At 39.8% G+C, this 17500-nt stretch overlaps 1 protein-coding gene across 5 annotated transcripts in view; it reads left to right on the forward strand.

Annotated features, from left to right (window-relative positions):
- The window catches only part of LOC144013515 (nuclear receptor coactivator 2-like), a 54069-nt gene that overhangs the window by 29832 nt on the left and 6737 nt on the right, over window positions 1-17500 (forward strand). For all 5 annotated transcript variants that reach the window (XM_077512505.1, XM_077512513.1, XM_077512495.1 and 2 more), the window contains 14 exons: window positions 280-457; window positions 2412-2636; window positions 4251-4355; window positions 5614-5754; window positions 5851-5998; window positions 6638-7736; window positions 9663-9933; window positions 10818-10979; window positions 12109-12315; window positions 13710-13830; window positions 13904-14057; window positions 15148-15402; window positions 16143-16220; window positions 16672-16873. In XM_077512505.1, coding sequence (XP_077368631.1) covers window positions 280-457; window positions 2412-2636; window positions 4251-4355; window positions 5614-5754; window positions 5851-5998; window positions 6638-7736; window positions 9663-9933; window positions 10818-10979; window positions 12109-12315; window positions 13710-13830; window positions 13904-14057; window positions 15148-15402; window positions 16143-16220; window positions 16672-16873 — 3346 coding nt within the window. The remainder of the gene's footprint in view (window positions 1-279; window positions 458-2411; window positions 2637-4250; window positions 4356-5613; window positions 5755-5850; window positions 5999-6637; window positions 7737-9662; window positions 9934-10817; window positions 10980-12108; window positions 12316-13709; window positions 13831-13903; window positions 14058-15147; window positions 15403-16142; window positions 16221-16671; window positions 16874-17500) is intronic.

The raw sequence follows: 17500 nt of genomic DNA on the forward strand, positions 1-17500 counted from the left end.
AAAAGCACAATATTATTATTATTGTTATTTTTTTTTTATTATGAGCCCATTTTTTACAACATTGTGACCTTTTGTTAAATCGCCAACCTCGCCACGATATCGTGATAAATATCGTATCGTGACCTTCATATCGTGATAATATCGTATCGTGATATTTCGATATCGTTACATCCCTAATATAAACGCCCACGCGTATGTTGTCATTGGTTGCTCGGTCTCGTGCTCTCAGTGTCGTCATTCTTTCCAATGCGTTTTTGTTTTTTTGTTTTGTTTTTGCAGGCGCTGGACGGCTTCTTCTTCGTGGTGAACATGGAGGGCAACGTTGTGTTTGTGTCGGAGAACGTCAGCCAGTATTTGCTGTACCAGCAGGACGAGCTGATGAACACCAGCGTGTACAGCGTCCTGCACGTGGGCGACCACGCCGAGTTCGTCAAGAACCTGCTGCCCAAGAGCCTCGGTCGGTGCCGGCAAAACCTCGAAAAAGTCCTTTCGGTCTCGCCGCAAACGGTTCCGATTTTTACGATTAGAAAAGGCGGGAAAAAAGTGTCTAAATATTGCATTTAAATTTGCACTTTATCCCCGTAACATGATTATTTTTTTCGTGTAAAATTTGAAACTTTATTTACGTAACTTTATGGCTTTTTTTTTTTTTTTTTTTTAAATAAAAGTTATAGGGATAATTGACTCATTTAACAATTTTCAGCGGTGAAAATTTTTACATTTTCTCCAGAATGAATTTGATAACTTCATTATTTAAAAAAAAATTTTTCTACTTTCTGTCGACTGATGATGACATCACCTGTGCTGAGGAAGCAGGTAACAACCAATCATGGCTCACCTGTTTTCTGGGTTTGGTCAGTAAACTGAGCCATGATTGGTCGTTGCCTACTTCTTCAGCACAGGTGATGTCATCATCAGTCGACAGCAAGTCGAAAAAAAAATACTTTTAAAGGTACTAATTGTACATGAAAAATAATGAAGTTGCCACATTAAATTATAGACAAAATATGAACTTTTTACTGCTAAAAATGACTCAAGTCAAGAATCACTTTAGGTCCAATTTTTCGAAAAAAAAAAAAAAAAAGGCATATAACGCTTCAACAATTTACGGAAGCCAAGTCCAAATATCACATTTAATAGTAAGAATATCACAACTTTATCACTGGAACATGTTTCTTATGTGTATTTCTATTCGCATAACTTTTTTTTTTTTTTTTTTTTTAAATGAGAGTAAAATCCGATTTAATTTTTTTATTTATTTATTTATTTATTTTAGGAGAAAGACATTTTAAGAAAACAGTATCACATTTAAATTGCGTCTTTTTTTCCACATTATTCCTTCACTTTTGTAAAAATTTGCGACTTTATTTACATAACATTACCACTTTTTTTTGCAATATAACAGTAATATTAAATTTTTAAAGAAAAAAAAAGTATGTCTAATTTCAACCATTTTAAGAAAACAGTCATAATATTCCATTTTAATTGTGACTTTATTCTCCAAATGTTTTTTATGTTTCTCATGGAAGATTTACAACTTTATTTGCGTAACATTATAAAAAAAAAATTTAAATACATGAGCGATGAATCATTTTTTAAGAAAAAAAAAGATATAACATGTCTTAAACTTTTTTCAAAACCAAAGTCAGAATATTGCATTTAAATTGTGATTTTTATTCCCATAGAATTTTTTTTGTTTTCCATGGAATATTTACAACTTTTTTATTTGCATAAGATTAAACTATTTTTTTTTTCCAAACAAGGACAAAGTACTTTTTTTTTTCAAGAAAAAAAAGGACATAAAAATTCAGCATTTATTTTGTTAACAAAGTTTGTCTTTATCATTTTAAATTTACAGCTTAAAAAAAAATAAAGTTGAATTTTATGATGACAAAATCAAGAGTATTTCAGTAAAAGAAAAAATAAATAAAATGGTTTCATTATATCATTTCAAGTAAAAAATAGTGATGTTATTATAATAACGTTTTAATGGTAGTTTTTTATTTTATTTTTTTTATTTTGTGATTATGAAGTTGCGATCCATCCATTATCCGAACTGCTTATATTTAATTTAATTTTAGGGGAATAACGGCGGAAATTATGATCAATTAAAAATATGAAATTTGTCAAATGAAGACTTGATTATCTTAAGATTACCACCTTTTTTTTAATGTCAAATTAAACCTTTAAATTTGTAGCATTATGACATATTTTTTAAAACAAAAACATTTTCATACTACGCAAATGGTCATAATTACAAAAAAAAAAAAAAAAAGTCATTTTTATGAACAAAGTCAAAACATTGAAAAACAAATAAATGTTAGGAGAATAAATTCACATCCTGAAATGTTGACGTTGTTTTCATGGCTCATCAGTTTTTTTTTGTTTTTTTTTTGTCTCCTGCTATGCAGTAAATCACCGCGGCGGCGACTCGTCGGGCAGGAACAGTCACACGTTCACCTGCCGCATGCTGGTGAAGCCGACGGCGACGACGACGACGACGACGGCGGCGGCGGCGGACGGCGGCGAGGACGTTTGGCAGGCGGCCCATCAGCAGGAAGCCTCGCAGCAGAAGTACGAAACCATGCAGTGCTTCGCCGTCTCCGAGCCCAAATCCATGAGGGAGGAGGGAGAAGGTAACGCAACGTCGGGGAGGCCACTCCCCTTTTTTTCCCTCTGAGATAAATGCATTTCAAACTAGCCCCGAAAGCTCATGTATTCAATTCATTCATGACCGAAGCAAAGTCCAAATTTTGCAATAATTAGTTTGTTTTTTCAAACATATTCAGTTAAGTTTTTTTTTGTTTTTTTTTTAAAGCACTTAGATTGTATTTATTTATTCATTTTCCCCATTATTGGTTGTAGTTATTCCTGTCGTCCGACATCCTGTCCTCGTTAACTTGCCGCTTGTCATTTGGGAGACGCTAATTAGCGTATGACACTTGCTGGAAAAAAAAAAAAAAAAAAAAAAAAAAGCTTCCAACGTTCTAATTTCAGACATCCGACGGTCGTCCCGATGGATGGATGGCCTTAAGATACAATTTTACGTGCGTGACAAATGGAAATGTTTGGAAATGGAACTCCTGCAGCTCTGATGACCTTTTTTGTCTTTTACCTGATACCGTTTCTCACAATGTGGTCAATAGGAGTGCGACGATATGTCGATATCACAATAAATCGCGAAATTTTGTCTCCGGATTAATCATCGATACGTCTACGCAAGTATCGTGATATTTGTAAGTTCATATACAGCCACTATAACGGCTCCATTGTTCATGACGTATTGAGCAATTATTTGGCGGGCCACTAGGGGGAGCGCCTCATAAGAGTGACGCAAGTCTTCAGGCGAAGAAGACAAATGAGCTTAGTTGTTATTATTATTGTTATTATTATTATTATTATTTTATGTATGTATTTATATATATATATATATATATATATATATATATATACATATATATATATATATATATATATATATATATATATATATATATATACATATTTAGATATTATTTTATTATATTATGAATTATTTTTTGTATTAGTTATTTATTATTATTTATTGATATTTATTTATTTATTTTATTATTTTATTTGTATTTCTTCTTCTTCGTTTATGCTTATTATTATTGTATAATTTATTTTTATTTATTATTATTTTTATTTATATATATATAATATATATTTAGATATTATTTATTTATATTATATTTATATTTATTTATATTATTTTATTATAATGTGTTATTTTTTAATTGTATTATTATTATTTATGTATTATTTATTATATACTTTATATTATTAATTATTTATTAATATTTATGCATTTATTTATTTTATTTTTATTTATTATTATTATTATTTTTATTATTTTTATGATTAGTTTTATCGTAGATTATCGTGGATTTATTACCTGAGCAATATATCGACAATCACGTTCTCAGCCTATCGTGAGATAATCGTTATCATGAGCCTTGTACCCCATATCGTATCATATCGCATCGTATCGTATCGTATCGGGAGGTCGCCAGAGTTTCTCACCCCTCGTGGTCAAGCCGTGGCTTGAAAGTGGCTTATAACCTTCCCTAAGCCTAACCAAGTCACGGACCGAGAAAACCCCTAATTGATGTCAATTAGCCCCACTGTGATGTCACAAGCTAGCACAAACACTTTTTTTATTTTATTTTTATTTTTTTTCAGAAATAGGCAGACTTGTTTTCTCTTTTTCTCTTTTTTTTCTTTTTCAGATCTGCAATCGTGTCTGATCTGCGTGGCCCGACGAGTTCCGGTGAAGGAGCAAACGGCCATGTCGTCGTCGTACGAGAGCTTCACCACGCGACAGGACCTCCAAGGTGAGGACCTTGCGCATACGATCTCCAAAAAACAATATGGAGGCGCTTACGTGCTCATGCAATCACACATTGATCGCTTCACAAGCAAATTCGGTTCCCCTTCGTCTGACAATTAGCATCGATTTGAAACATAGAAGGCCAAAACATCCCTCATGAAAATTCAATTGCACTAATAAACTAGCCACTAGAGGGTGCAAGAACTACACAAATGGAAATCAAGCTGACTTTTTTTTTTGAACAGATGTGTTCCTTTTAAATATTGTGAACATGACGACGACTAGGGGTGTTAAAAAAAAATCGATTCGGCAATATATCGCGATATTACATCACGCAATTCTCAAATAGATTTTTAAACGTCCATTTTTTTATGGAAAAATATTCAAGAAAATGTCTTACTTAGGGTTAGGGTTCACACCTTAATTAATCATGGAAAAATGTTCTATTAATTAATGGAACATTAAGCCTTAATATTTTATTTCAAAGCCGTTCAAATATGAAACAGATTACAACCTGTTTGTTAAATACAGTTATGACTGAAGTTTCAAATCAATAAATAATACATTTTCATAAAAAATCTGAACAGTGTACATGTACAAGTTTACTGAATAGTAGGGGTGTGAATTGCCTAGTACCTGACGATTCGATTCGTATCACGATTCACAGGTCACGATTCGATTCGATACCGATTAATCCTGATACGAATTTATAAGTCGATTGTTGCGATTTTTTTTCATTCAAATTTAGAAAATACTAATCAGTAAGCTTGTAGAGTGTAAGATTTATATGAAAATGTATTATTTATTTAACTGAAATTTCAGTCTTATATAGGTTGTAATCTGTTTCATGTTTGAACAGCATTAAAATAAAATATTAAGGCTTAATGTTCCGTTCATATAACATTCTTCCATGCTCAAGGTGTGTATCCTAAAAAAAAAAAAAAAAAAAAAAAAATCGATTCTGCCGATTATTGAATCGATTCGAGAATCGCGCGATGTAGTATCGCGATATATCGCCGAATCGATTTTTTTTAACACCCCTACTGAATAGTATTTTCTAAATTTGAGTAAAAAAAAACAAATTGCAACAATCGACTTATAAATTCGTATCGGGATTAATCGGCATCGAATCGAATCGTGACCTATGAATGGTGATACGAATGGAATCGCCGGGTACGAGGCAATTCACACCCTTAACGCCGACGATATTGTGGCAGTTTTAATATCCCGATATTGACCCTTCCTGTCTTACCTGCGTTCAGGTAAGATCACGTCGCTGGACACCAGCCTCCTGCGGGCGTCCATGAAACCGGGCTGGGAGGACCTGGTTCGGCGCTGCATCCAGCGGTTCCACCTGCAGAACGACGGCGACGTCTCCTTCGCCAAGAGGCACCAGCAGGACGGTGAGGCCGCCGCTCGCGCCGTCTTGTCCTCCCCCGTCGGCTCACCTCTTTTGTTTTGTTTTGTTTTGTTTTATTTTGGCCCCGCCCCCGTCGCAGTGTTGCGTAACGGCCACGCGCTCAGCCCCCTCTACCGGTTCTCGCTGTCGGACGGCACGGCGGCGTCGGCGCACACCAAAAGCAAACTGGTCCGCTCGCCCGCCACCAACGAGCCGCAGCTCTACCTGTCGCTGCACATCCTGCAGAGGTAACGACCGGCCGTTGACGCGGCACAAAAAACAACAACAACAACAAAAAAATGTGATAATTGTTTCGTTACATTTTATCGTATAGATTTCAGTCTGTTTGTGTTGTGTCATGTCGATCGAAACGTGTCACAATCGCATTTGACGTACGCTGGGATCATCGTCCTCGCTCGATGACATCGGCGTTTTCTCATTCTCTGATTGGTCGATCCAGAGCAAGCCAAGCTGAACTAACAAAAGGTGTTTTTTGTCGGGGAGTTTACACACATTCCTACGCTCAATAATCGAGCAATTTTTTGGGGTCGTCGGCCTCCATTTTGAAATGTTTTTAAAGGCTTGTGGAATTTGGGAATCTTGTGGAGGTCAACGTTGCTTTGGATGCTGTCAAACAAACGTCACTTTTTGGGCTGACAGCGTTAGTCGTAATTATCGGAACTATGGCTGCCAGTGAAAGAGTTAATGAAGCTTTTGGGAATGTGCGAGGGAGCCAGACCACTAAGGGGACAACGTGTGAATGCCTTAGAAAAAGGCCAGAGGCCAGATTTAAACTCCAAACCGCTAAAAATGTGAACCCGACTAACCACTCGCTGTGAAACAGGTCAAGTTCAGCGATAACCAAAGCGTTGTGTTTCTTCTTCAAGGGAGAATATGGGCACCATACCGATGGACACGCCCACAAGCCTGGGCGTGTCTAAGCCCGGCACCTCCCCCAACGCCGCCGGCAACCACTTTGCCGCGTCTCCGTGCGGCTTCGCGAGCCGAGCCGCCGAGCCGCAGGCCGACTGCCGCAAACTTGGCAGTCCCTCGGCCCAGGGAAGCCCCAGCGTCACCTCCGGGGGCCCGGGGCCCATTTTGTCCCCTCGCCATCACCACAGCCCGGGAATGGTGGAGAGCAGCGGCGACGGCAGCCCCCGCCCCCAACGCCAGCCCGGTTCTTTCTCGCCGGGCGGCGGTCTCCGTTCTCCGGCGTCCGTCTGTACCAGCTCCGGCAACCGCGGTTTCAACCCGCTCGGAGCGCTCCAGGCCCTCAACCGGGGCCACAGGACTTGCGAGTCCCCTGACGGACACGCCGCCGCCCTCCGCAGCCCGCTTACCAGCACCCTGGAAAACGACCGCCCTGGTTTGGAAGGCGATTTACTGGCGACGTTCGGAGAGGAGCCGGACCCGTTCCGAAACCGGGAGGGCGAGCCGGACCGGGCGAAGGACGAGGACCCGGACAGCTCGGACGAGGCGGACCACCTGCTGAGCGCCAAAGGCCATACGCAGCTTCTGCAGCTTCTCACCGCGAAGATGGACCCCTCGGACCATTGTTCGTCTCTCGGGGTCCTGGCGGACGAGCAGTTGGCGGGCGTCGGCGCCTGTTTGGGGCCGGCGCACGCCGGTCACTCGGCCTCCATGAAGGACAAACACAAAATCCTGCACAGGCTACTTCAGAAGAACAGCTCGCCGGTGGAGTTGGCCAAGCTGACCGCCGAGGCGACGGGGAAGGAACCCGCCGGGTCCGAGTCGGCGGGCGGCGACGCCGACGGCGACGGCAACGCGGACGTCCTGGCGGATTTGGGCATCAAGCAGGAGCCGGAGAGCCCCAAGAAGAAGGACAACGTGCTGTTGCGCTACCTGCTGGACCGCGACGACAACGGCATCCTGGAAAAAGCCATGAAGATGGAGGTCGGCGACGGGGCCAAGATGGCCGCCGTCAAGACGGAGAAACAGGACATCGCTTTCGACGTTGCCGACCAGGTCAGTTCTTGCAAATTGACGTGTGCAGTAAAATCCCACCGGATCGCGGCTTACGTTCCGGACTACCTCAGAAATACGCGAAATTGTTGATAGAAATATCGCAGGGATATTTTTATAGCATATAAATAGAATTTCCGGACAAGAAAAGTTACTCGTCCGGACAAAAAAGTTTCTTGTCCGGACAAGAAACTTTCTCGTCTAGACAAGAAACTTTTCTCGTTCCGACAAGAAAAGTTACTCGTCCGGACAAAAAACTTTCTTGTCCGGACAAGAAACTTTCTCGTCTAGACAAGAAACTTTTCTCGTTCCGACAAGAAAAGTTACTCGTCCGGACAAAAAACTTTCTTGTCCGGACAAGAAACTTTCTCGTCTAGACAAGAAACTTTTCTCGTTCCGACAAGAAAAGTTACTCGTCCGGACAAAAAACTTTCTTGTCCGGACAAGAAACTTTCTCGTCTAGACAAGAAACTTTTCTCGTTCCGACAAGAAAAGTTACTCGTCCGGCCAAGAAACTTTCTTGTCCGGACAAGAAAAGTTACTCGTCCGGACAAGAAACTTTTCTCGTCCAAACAAGAAAAGTTACTAGTCCGGACAAGACTGTTTAGGTTAGAGTGAGATTTAAATTAGGGTCTCAGGCCTGGATCCGGGTTTCAAAGTAAGCTTTCAAACTGTCACGACGAGGTAAGGTAGGACCCAGACGCAGGATAAAGGTAGGCCACAAAGGCAACAGGTTTATTGCCGGTCAGCAGCTGTCTCCTCTCACACTGAGAGGAGAAAGGGGAATCAAAAAGTGGAGAACTAAAAACGCTCCACTGGGGAGGAAAAAACAGGCAAAAGGTATAGGGGACAACAAAAGGCGCTCCGCTAGGGAGGACAAGGCACAAAAACAAGGCACAAAAACAAGGCACAAAAACAAGGCACAAAAACAAGGCAAGACAAGACAACAAGGCACCGGGAACAAGGACTCGAGGACTGTGGGACGCTTCCATGCACTGACTGTGTGTGACACTTCGGCAACGGAGGGGAGAATGCAGGTGGCTTTTATTGTGGCTTGATTGGTGGCAGGTGGTGGTAATCATGGGCGGGGACCGGTAATTAGCAAGCTGCAGGAAGAGCAAGTGACCTGGGGTGAGAGGAGAGTTAGAACTTTCAAAATAAAACGGGAAACATGACTATAAAAATAAAAGCATGGGCCGTCACGCCAAACATGGGTAAAGGTTTTAAATTAGGGTTTTAAAATTTGATTAGGTTTTAATTTTTGGTTTAAATCTGGAGTTAGTTTAGGGTTAAAGTTAGATTTACATTATTGTTTCAAACCTGGATTTGAGTTTCAAAATAAGTTTTCAAACCTGGGTAAGGGTTTTAAATTAGGGTTTTAAAATTTGATTAGGTTTTAAATTTGAGTTTAAAGCCGGAGTTAGTTTAGGTTAGAGTGAGATTTCAAGCCTGGATTTGGGTTTCAAGTAAGTTTTCAAACCTGGTTAAGGGTTTTGAATTTGGGTTTTAAATTTTGATTAGGTTTAAAATGTTGGTTTAAATCTGGAGTTAGTTTAAGTTAGAGTTAGATTTTATTTATTTTTTTCAAGTCTGGATTCGGGTTTCAAAATAATTTAAAACCTAATCAAAATGTAAAACCTTAATTTAAAACCCTTACCCAGGTTTGACAACTTAATTAGGGTTTTAAATTTTGATTAGGTTTTGAATTTTGGATGAAATCCGGAGTAATTTTAGGTTAGAGTTAGATTAGGGTTTAAAGCCTGGATTTGGGTTTCAAAATAAGTTTTCAAACCTGCGTAAGGGTTTTAAAATTTGGCATAGAGTTTCAAATAAGGGCTTCAAACAAGGGCTGAGTTTTCAAGTTTGTGTTACGGTTTTCATCCAGGGTTATGGTTTCAAATGAAGTCCCGCATGAACGTGTCTCCTCAGACCAGCGAGTTGGAAGATCTTCTGGACGACCTGCAGGGCGGCGCCCATCACCTTCGTCAGCCGTTCCCCCGACAACTGTCCAGGGGAGTTCCCGCCTCCTCCTCCGCCTCCTCCTCGGCGCCGCCGCCGTCCGCCTTCCCGGCAGACAAGCAGAGCGTCATCGGAGACATCCTGCAGATGATGGACGCCACCCACGGCACTCACGAGGTCCACGCCGAGCACGGCAGCCCGCCCCCTCAGCACCCAGCCTTCCCCGCCATCAGCCCTGCAGGTACGCAATAGGGTTTCAAATGAGGGTTGAGTGAAGTCAATCTTAAGGTTTCAAACCAAAGTTAGGGTTTGTAAATAGGGTTTCAAGCGAGGGCTCAGGGTTGGAAATATGGAATAGGGTTTCAAATTGGAATTTGAAGCTCGTTTGAAGCAAAGAGTAGACTTTGAAATGAGGGCTTCCGTGTGTGCAAATAGGGTTTCAAATAAGACAAAATGAAGGTTTCAAATTCATATTTTAAGACAGGTTTAGTGCATCAAATTCGAGATTCGGGGTTTTAAATGAGGGTTTCAGCTGGTTTACTGATTTAATTCCGAGTTAGGTTTTTAGAGAAATGTTCTAAGCAAATGTAGCGATAATTAGGGTTTTAAGTCAGGCTTTGGGTTTTGAATGGGTTTTAGGGGTCTCAAATTCATTTTAGAAGCCAAGGATAAGGTTTCAATTAATGGCTTCAACGTTGTTTGCAGGTTTAAATCTGGATTAGGGTTTCCAATTAAGATTTGAAGCAAAGGTTGGCCTGGGTTTTTATTAGGGTTTGTCTTTCAAAGAAGGATTATGGTTTCAAATTCATGTTTGATGCCAAGATTTCCAGTAAGGGCTTCAACTATATTACGGATTTCAATCCGGGTTCGAATGTCAAATTAGGGTTTGAAGCAACACGTGAAGGTTTCAAATTAGGGTGCCAAATTTTCATTTTCCCTTTTGGTTGACATTGGCTAATTGGTGCAGTGACACAACAGATCCAACAGATGACGCTGTTATGGGAGGGAAAAAACATAGCCTGCTGTGTGTTACTCTGCAATTTTCCTTACTGCCACCTACAGGACCGGAGTTGAACTTGCCGGTCTTATTCAAATTCAACTTGTAATTCCTTCTGGCTCCCGTAGGTGGCGCCAGGCCCGACCGACCGGCTCGAGTGCCCGGCAGGAGCCTGTCGCAGGACGGCGTCGCTGGCAGGCCGCTCGCGCCGCAGCACAACGTCAACAACCCGTACGCCTTACTACAGCAGCAGCAAGGCATGATGGGAAATGCAGTCAACAACCGTGCGGGTGACTACCACATGCAAGATGCACAACATACCAACAGCACTTTTTTTGTTGTTTTTCCCCACACACAAAATAAATTATTTATACATATTTCTTCTTGCAATCATATCATAATAAAGAATAATAAAAATATAAAAGAAGTTTGAGTTAAGGGTTTAAATTAGGGTTTCAAATTGGGCTTAAAGCCTGGCTGAAGGTTTTAAACGAGCATTTTAGTGATTGAAATCAGGGTTTGAAGCCTGTGTTAGGGTTTTAGACAAGAATTATAGTCTTTCAAATTAGGGTTTCAAGTTAGGGTTTCATATAAGCCTTACAGATTGAAATTAGCGTTTCAAATTGGGGTGTCAAGACGGGGTAAAAGTTTTAAACGGTCAGGATAGTTTTCAAATTAGGGTTTGAAGAAGCCAAGGTTTGGGTTTCAAATTAGGGTTTCAAGTTTGGGTCAGTGTTTCAAATGAGATTTTACAAACCATGCCTAGTGTTTCCTATAAGGTTTAGAGATTCAAAGACCTGATTAGGGTTTCAAATGAGCATGGCGAGCCCCTGGGTGAAGGTTTCAAATGAGCAGTCGTGTTCGCTTCTGAGGTTGGATCCCAAAAGCGCAGACACAAATAAGATTCAACTCTTTATTGGCATAACATCGAGATTTGACTAGACGAGAAACGATGAGAATGCATCGAGAATCACGAGACGCCACGCCCCCTTGGGCTGCGGAGATGCACAGAGGAACAGAGGTAATAATCCGACAAATATACACTTCTCGATTTGGCTTCAATAGACATGTGGGTAACAGGACTGACATGGAATCATCTGATTGTCCGTTGATCAAGTAAAGAGAGATGAAAGATTCTTGACATCACATAGCGTATTACCAGTTGAAACCAGATGCTGGTCACATCAGTTCAAAACACACACTTGACCTCACGGTCATGACCCAAACTTGACCCTGGCATGACACCCGGTCATAACAAATCTAGTGTTTCGAATTAGGGTTTGAAGCCAACATTAGGGTTTGAATTTCGCGTTTTCAGCCAAGATTGGCTTTTAAAATTTGGGTTTGAAGTATGTCTGGAGAAGTGAAAACAAGATGTGCATCTGTTTGTTTGTTTGTTTGTTTTTTTTCCCTTGTCAGCCATGTTGTCCAGTGGGCCAACGGCGGGCCCCCTGCAGCCCGGCTGGGGCCCCCAAGGGCCGACGGGGGCCCTTCCGGCGCCATCCTTGGCCCATGGGGTTCGGACAGCTCGCATGCTATCCAACATCAACGGCGCCGTAGCCGCCAGGGGGCCGACGCCGCCGTCGTCGTCCCGGTCCTTGGTCGGCATGCAGATGATGGCCGCCGGTAAGACTCAAGTCATAAATGGAAAAAGTCATAAAAGAAGTCATAAATGAAATAATATTTGTGGAGTGTTTTACAATTTTAAGAATTTCACAAGTTGCATCAGATTTGATAGCTCTTAATGTGACGAGAAAAAAGCAATGAGCGGTCACCAATGTCTCACAAAAGCAATTATGCCATCTAGTGGCAGAAATATGACCTTGACACAAATCAATATCACACTCACTTTTGTCTATTTGATTTTAACTCAATTTTATGAATCATGACTGCATCAGTGAGTCAAAGATGCAGACACATTTCGATGATTTTTTTTTCCCATTTTTTCCACTTTTATGTTGAGATGTAACCCGCCTGCTGCCCAAAGCCAGCTGGGATAGGCTCCAGCACTCCCGCGACCCTTGTGAAGAGTAAGCGGTTAATTAAGAACATGGATGGATGTTAATAAGAGTCTGAAATACATTTTGTTGTAAATTACAACAGATATAACATTAATCGTGAGTTAACGATTGAAGTCATGCAATTAATTACAATTTAAAATTTTTCATCGCCTGACACCAAAAATGATTTAAAAAAAAAAATCATAATGTTTGCTTTGTATTTTTAATTGTACATATTTCCAATTACTGAGCGAAATATTTAAATAAAATGCTTGTAAATTAAAAAATAAAACCAAATATGAATCATTTTGCCAGGCCTATTATGCGTGTGCAAAATTTCACGAGGTTTCACGCGTGTATCACAAATGCAATGATGCCATCTAGTGGCAGATATATAACCTCAACACAAATCAATATCGCACTCGTTTTTTTTTTACAGTACAGTACGTCTTTTTTTATTTTTACTCAATTTTATGAATCATGAAATGACTATCAGTGAGTCAAAGATGCAGACACATTTATTAGTTTTACATTTTTTCCGCTTTTATGTTAACGAGTAGGTAAACGTAAATATTGTACATGTTAATGTACATTTTAGAACAGTTATACCATTAGCGATTAATCGTAAGTTGACTATTGGAATCATGCGATTAATCACAATTAAAAATTTTAATTGCATGACACCCCTAATTTATTTTTAAAAAATCATAATGTTTGCTGTGCATTTTTAATTGTGCATATTTCCAATTACTGAGCGAAATATTTAAATAAAATGCGGTAAATTAAAAAATAAAATACCCTCAAATCCAGTGTTTGTTTGTTTTTTTGTTTTTTTAGCAGTGCGTTGCCACGGCAACAGGGTTTTGCGAAAAATCCCCAAAATTGTGTATCATGAAGACAAATATGGATACGGAGACAAAACATCAACAACGTTTATATCAAACATTTATTCCCTTTAAGTCAGCAGGTGGCGCTACAACTATGTTAACTCAACGTTCTTCTCCTTTTTCGTTCAATCAGAGATGGAGCTGCCAAACCCCGCCTACCCTCAGCAGCACGCGCCGCCCAATCAGACGGCCCCGTGGCCCGACAGGATGATGACGATGATGATGATGTCGGACCACTACGGAAGCCAAAACCGGTGAGGAGAGATCTCAACCTTGAACCGAACTCGAGTCAAAGTCAACTTTAAACGGAGGCGCTCTTGGTCCCAGGTCGCCGTACGGGGTCCCCCCAGAGGACGGGCCGGCCCCCGAGGGCCCGGCCGACGAGGGGGCGCTCCTCAGCCAGCTGTGCTCCGCCCTCAAGGACTACGACGGCCTGGAGGAGCTCGACAAAATGCTCGGCATCCCCACGCTGGCCGGACAGGTGAACGTTACAATTTGAAAGAGCCCTGGTTGATCTCTTATACTCTGCTGCCACCTGTTGGCCGCTTTTGTAATAACTACCATTGCTTTAAGTGACCTCTTCAGGTCAGAGGCTGCATCACAGCCTTCTGTATGCTCGAGTATATAAAAAAACACAAAAAACCCCAAAAAAAAACGTATAATTACGTCTTTGGTAACAAGGGAGTATTTAAACTAGAACGTTTTTATACATTTGGGACCAAATGAGTTAAATTAGGGTATAAAACTAGGTTTTCAAATTAAGGTAGGGGTTTGAAATTGGGGTTTAGGTTTCAAAGTAGGTTTTGGCGTGGGATTCAAATTTTAAATATGAAACCTGGCTTGGAGTTTTGAATTTGATTTAAAACTAGGGTTTGAAAATAAATAGGTTTAGAAAATTGGATTAGTGTTTTAGATTAGGGTTTCAATTTAGGGTCAAGCTTTCAAAACTAGTGTATAAAACCTGGATTGGGGTTTCAAAGTGTTTCAAATTAAGGTTTGAAGCCAAGGTTGGGGTTTGAAGTTAGAATTTGAAACCTGGTTTAGGGTTTTAGATTATGATTTCAATTTAGGGTCAGGCTTTCAAAATTAGTGTACAAAACCTGGATTGGGGTTTCAAAGTGTTTCCAATTATAGTTTGAAGCCAAGGTTTGGGTTTGAAATTAGGGTTTGGCTGTCAAATTAGATTTGCTATTCCGGGTTGGGGTTTCAAATTGGAATTTGAAACCTGGTTTAGTGTTTTAGATTACAGTTTCAATTTAGGGTCAGGCTTTCAAACCTAGTGTATAAAACCTGGATTAGGGTTTCAAAGTGTTTCCAATTATAGTTTGAAGCTAAGGTTGGGGTTTGAAATTAGGTTATGGCTGGCAAACCTAATTTGCCAGCCATACCATTAGGGTTTGGCTGTCAAAATTAGATTTGCTATTCCGGGTTGGGGTTTCAAATTGGAATTTGAAACCTGATTTAGTGTTTTAGTGTTTTTTTTTTGGGTTTTTTTTTCCCCAAGCCAAGCGTAGGGTTTCCAACCCTGGTTTGGATTTTAAACTATACTTTGTACTTGCTCATGTGCTCAGGGCGGCGCATCGGAACCGGATCCGGTTTTCGTCGCGTCAGACGCGAAGCCCCCCGTGTACGCTCAGCACTACGCCGGCGGCTACTGCGCCGCGCCCGCCGACGCCGCCGCCTTCCTTTGCGGCCCCCACGTGGGCCACGTGATGAGGATGCCCGGGCCCCAGGGCCCCCGGCCGGGCGGCGTCCGGCCCCCGCCGCTGGCCCCGCAGCCCAACAACCTCAGGCTGCAGCTGCAGCACCGCCTGCAGACGCAGCTGGTGAGAAGCGTTTTTTTTTGTGTTTTTTTTGTTTTTTTTTAACTTGCACTCGATCATATTGTACTTTTATAAAAATGTGCAAAGAATGAATTTTTTATTTATTTATTTATTTTTTGCTTCAATTGAATGTTTATCGTGCTGCTTTCGCAACTAATATAGCAGCTTACTGAGAGGTTGTGACCGTCTGTATTATACTGCCCCCTGATGGCTGAGGCCAGAAGGAGCAACACGAGGGCTATTGAATTGAAGTAAAAAAAAAAAAATTAAAAATGTGGAAATTTTAATGTTGTTGTTGTTAATGATTTTATATATATATATATATATATATATATATATATATTTATTTATTTTTTATTTTATTTATTTTTATTTAAAAAATTCTTTAAAAAATAAAAATATGTATATAAAATATATAATATAAAAAATATTCCAATAAATAAATAAATTATATATATATATATATATATATATATATATATATATATATATATATATATATATATTATTGTTTTATTTTAAAAAATTCTTAAAAAAATACAAATATGTATATAAAATATATAATATAAAAAATATTCCAATAAATAAATAAATTATATATATAAATATTATAAAGAGCTATTTTCTCCTGATTTTTTTTTTTGTGTCACATGCTTGTTGAGAAACATTTCAGGTAATTGTGTGATTTTGTAATTTTTTGTATTATTTATTTATTTATTTCTTTTTCTTCCCCACCCCCTTAGAACCGTCAGCCAATCATGAACCAGATGACCGGCGTGTCCAGTATGAATCTACCTCTCAGGTCCAACCTTCCCAACCAGGTCAGACTTGCCAAATATTTGATATTTCATACAGAGCAACAATTCATATCTATATACACGGTACGTAGAATATGTCGAACGTGTGACTTTTATTTGTGACTTTTTTTTCATTGACAATCACACATTTTCATTTTTGTCCATTTTATGTAATTTATTTTTTTCTCTTTTACTCTTGTAACTAATGCATGAATATGGCCGCTTTGGTTAGCAATGTTAAAAACAATGTGTGAAAAATAATATTAAAAAAATAATATTTTTTTCCCCATAGAATGTAGTGAAGTCTGCCTAGCAACAAATGACTGCGTAAAAATGTGCGGTGAACAGGCCAAAGGAGAAGTTCTAAATCTCAAATTCAAACGATGGCATTTTCCAATAAAAACACACAGGAGCGATGACTTCCTGTGACCTTTCACAATAAAAGGGTTCCCACATTGCCGGTGGTCCCCCGCAGGGTTCGTTCAACGCGCAGATGCTGGCGCAGCGTCAGCGCGAGTACCTCAGCAACCACCTGCGGCAACGTCAGCAGCAGCAGCAGCAGCAACAGCACGGAGCCATGATGGCCGCCAACATGGCCGCCGCGGGGGGCGGGTCCAATCCGCGGCTGTCCCAAAGCGCCGCGCAGCACTTCGCTTACGCCGCCGCGCCGAGCTACGGTACGCAACGACAACGTCAGAAAAAAAAAGAAAAAAAATTATGTGAAAAAAAAAATGGCAACTGTTGTTGTCGGAGAAATAAAAATAAATAATACAAAATAAAAAATAAAAATACAGTGCAAATGTAAACAATCTTACAGAACAACATGTACGTTTGACGAGTATTTAATGTACAATATTCAGAAACTGCTTGTCATTTTTTTTCCCGGGATTCAACGCTCAATAAACAAAATCTGCATGCAAATTTTACAGAACAAAATTGTATAAATAAATTAATTAGTTAATTTTTAAATTTAATTTTTTTTTAAATTATAAAATTAATTCTTGGTAAGTGGTACTTGATTTGTGTATCAGAAACAACTGGATTTAAGGCTGTGCAATTAATCGAAATTCAATTACAATTTCAATTATTACCCTCCACATTTACAAAATCGGCATAATCGTAAACAAAAAATATTATTAATACTAGTTTTGAGTTGTTTAAATGTATTTATTTGCACTTTTTTTTTTTTTAATTACTAATTTAATAAATGTTGTTTAGTCCCAAAGGAACTTGCATAATTAGTCTTTCAAAGAAATATATTTGTAAATGCTTAACTCATTTGCTCCCAATAACGTATAAATACG

This window comes from Festucalex cinctus, chromosome 1 (genome assembly GCF_051991245.1).
Source record: "Festucalex cinctus isolate MCC-2025b chromosome 1, RoL_Fcin_1.0, whole genome shotgun sequence".
Lineage (NCBI taxonomy): Eukaryota > Metazoa > Chordata > Actinopteri > Syngnathiformes > Syngnathidae > Festucalex > Festucalex cinctus.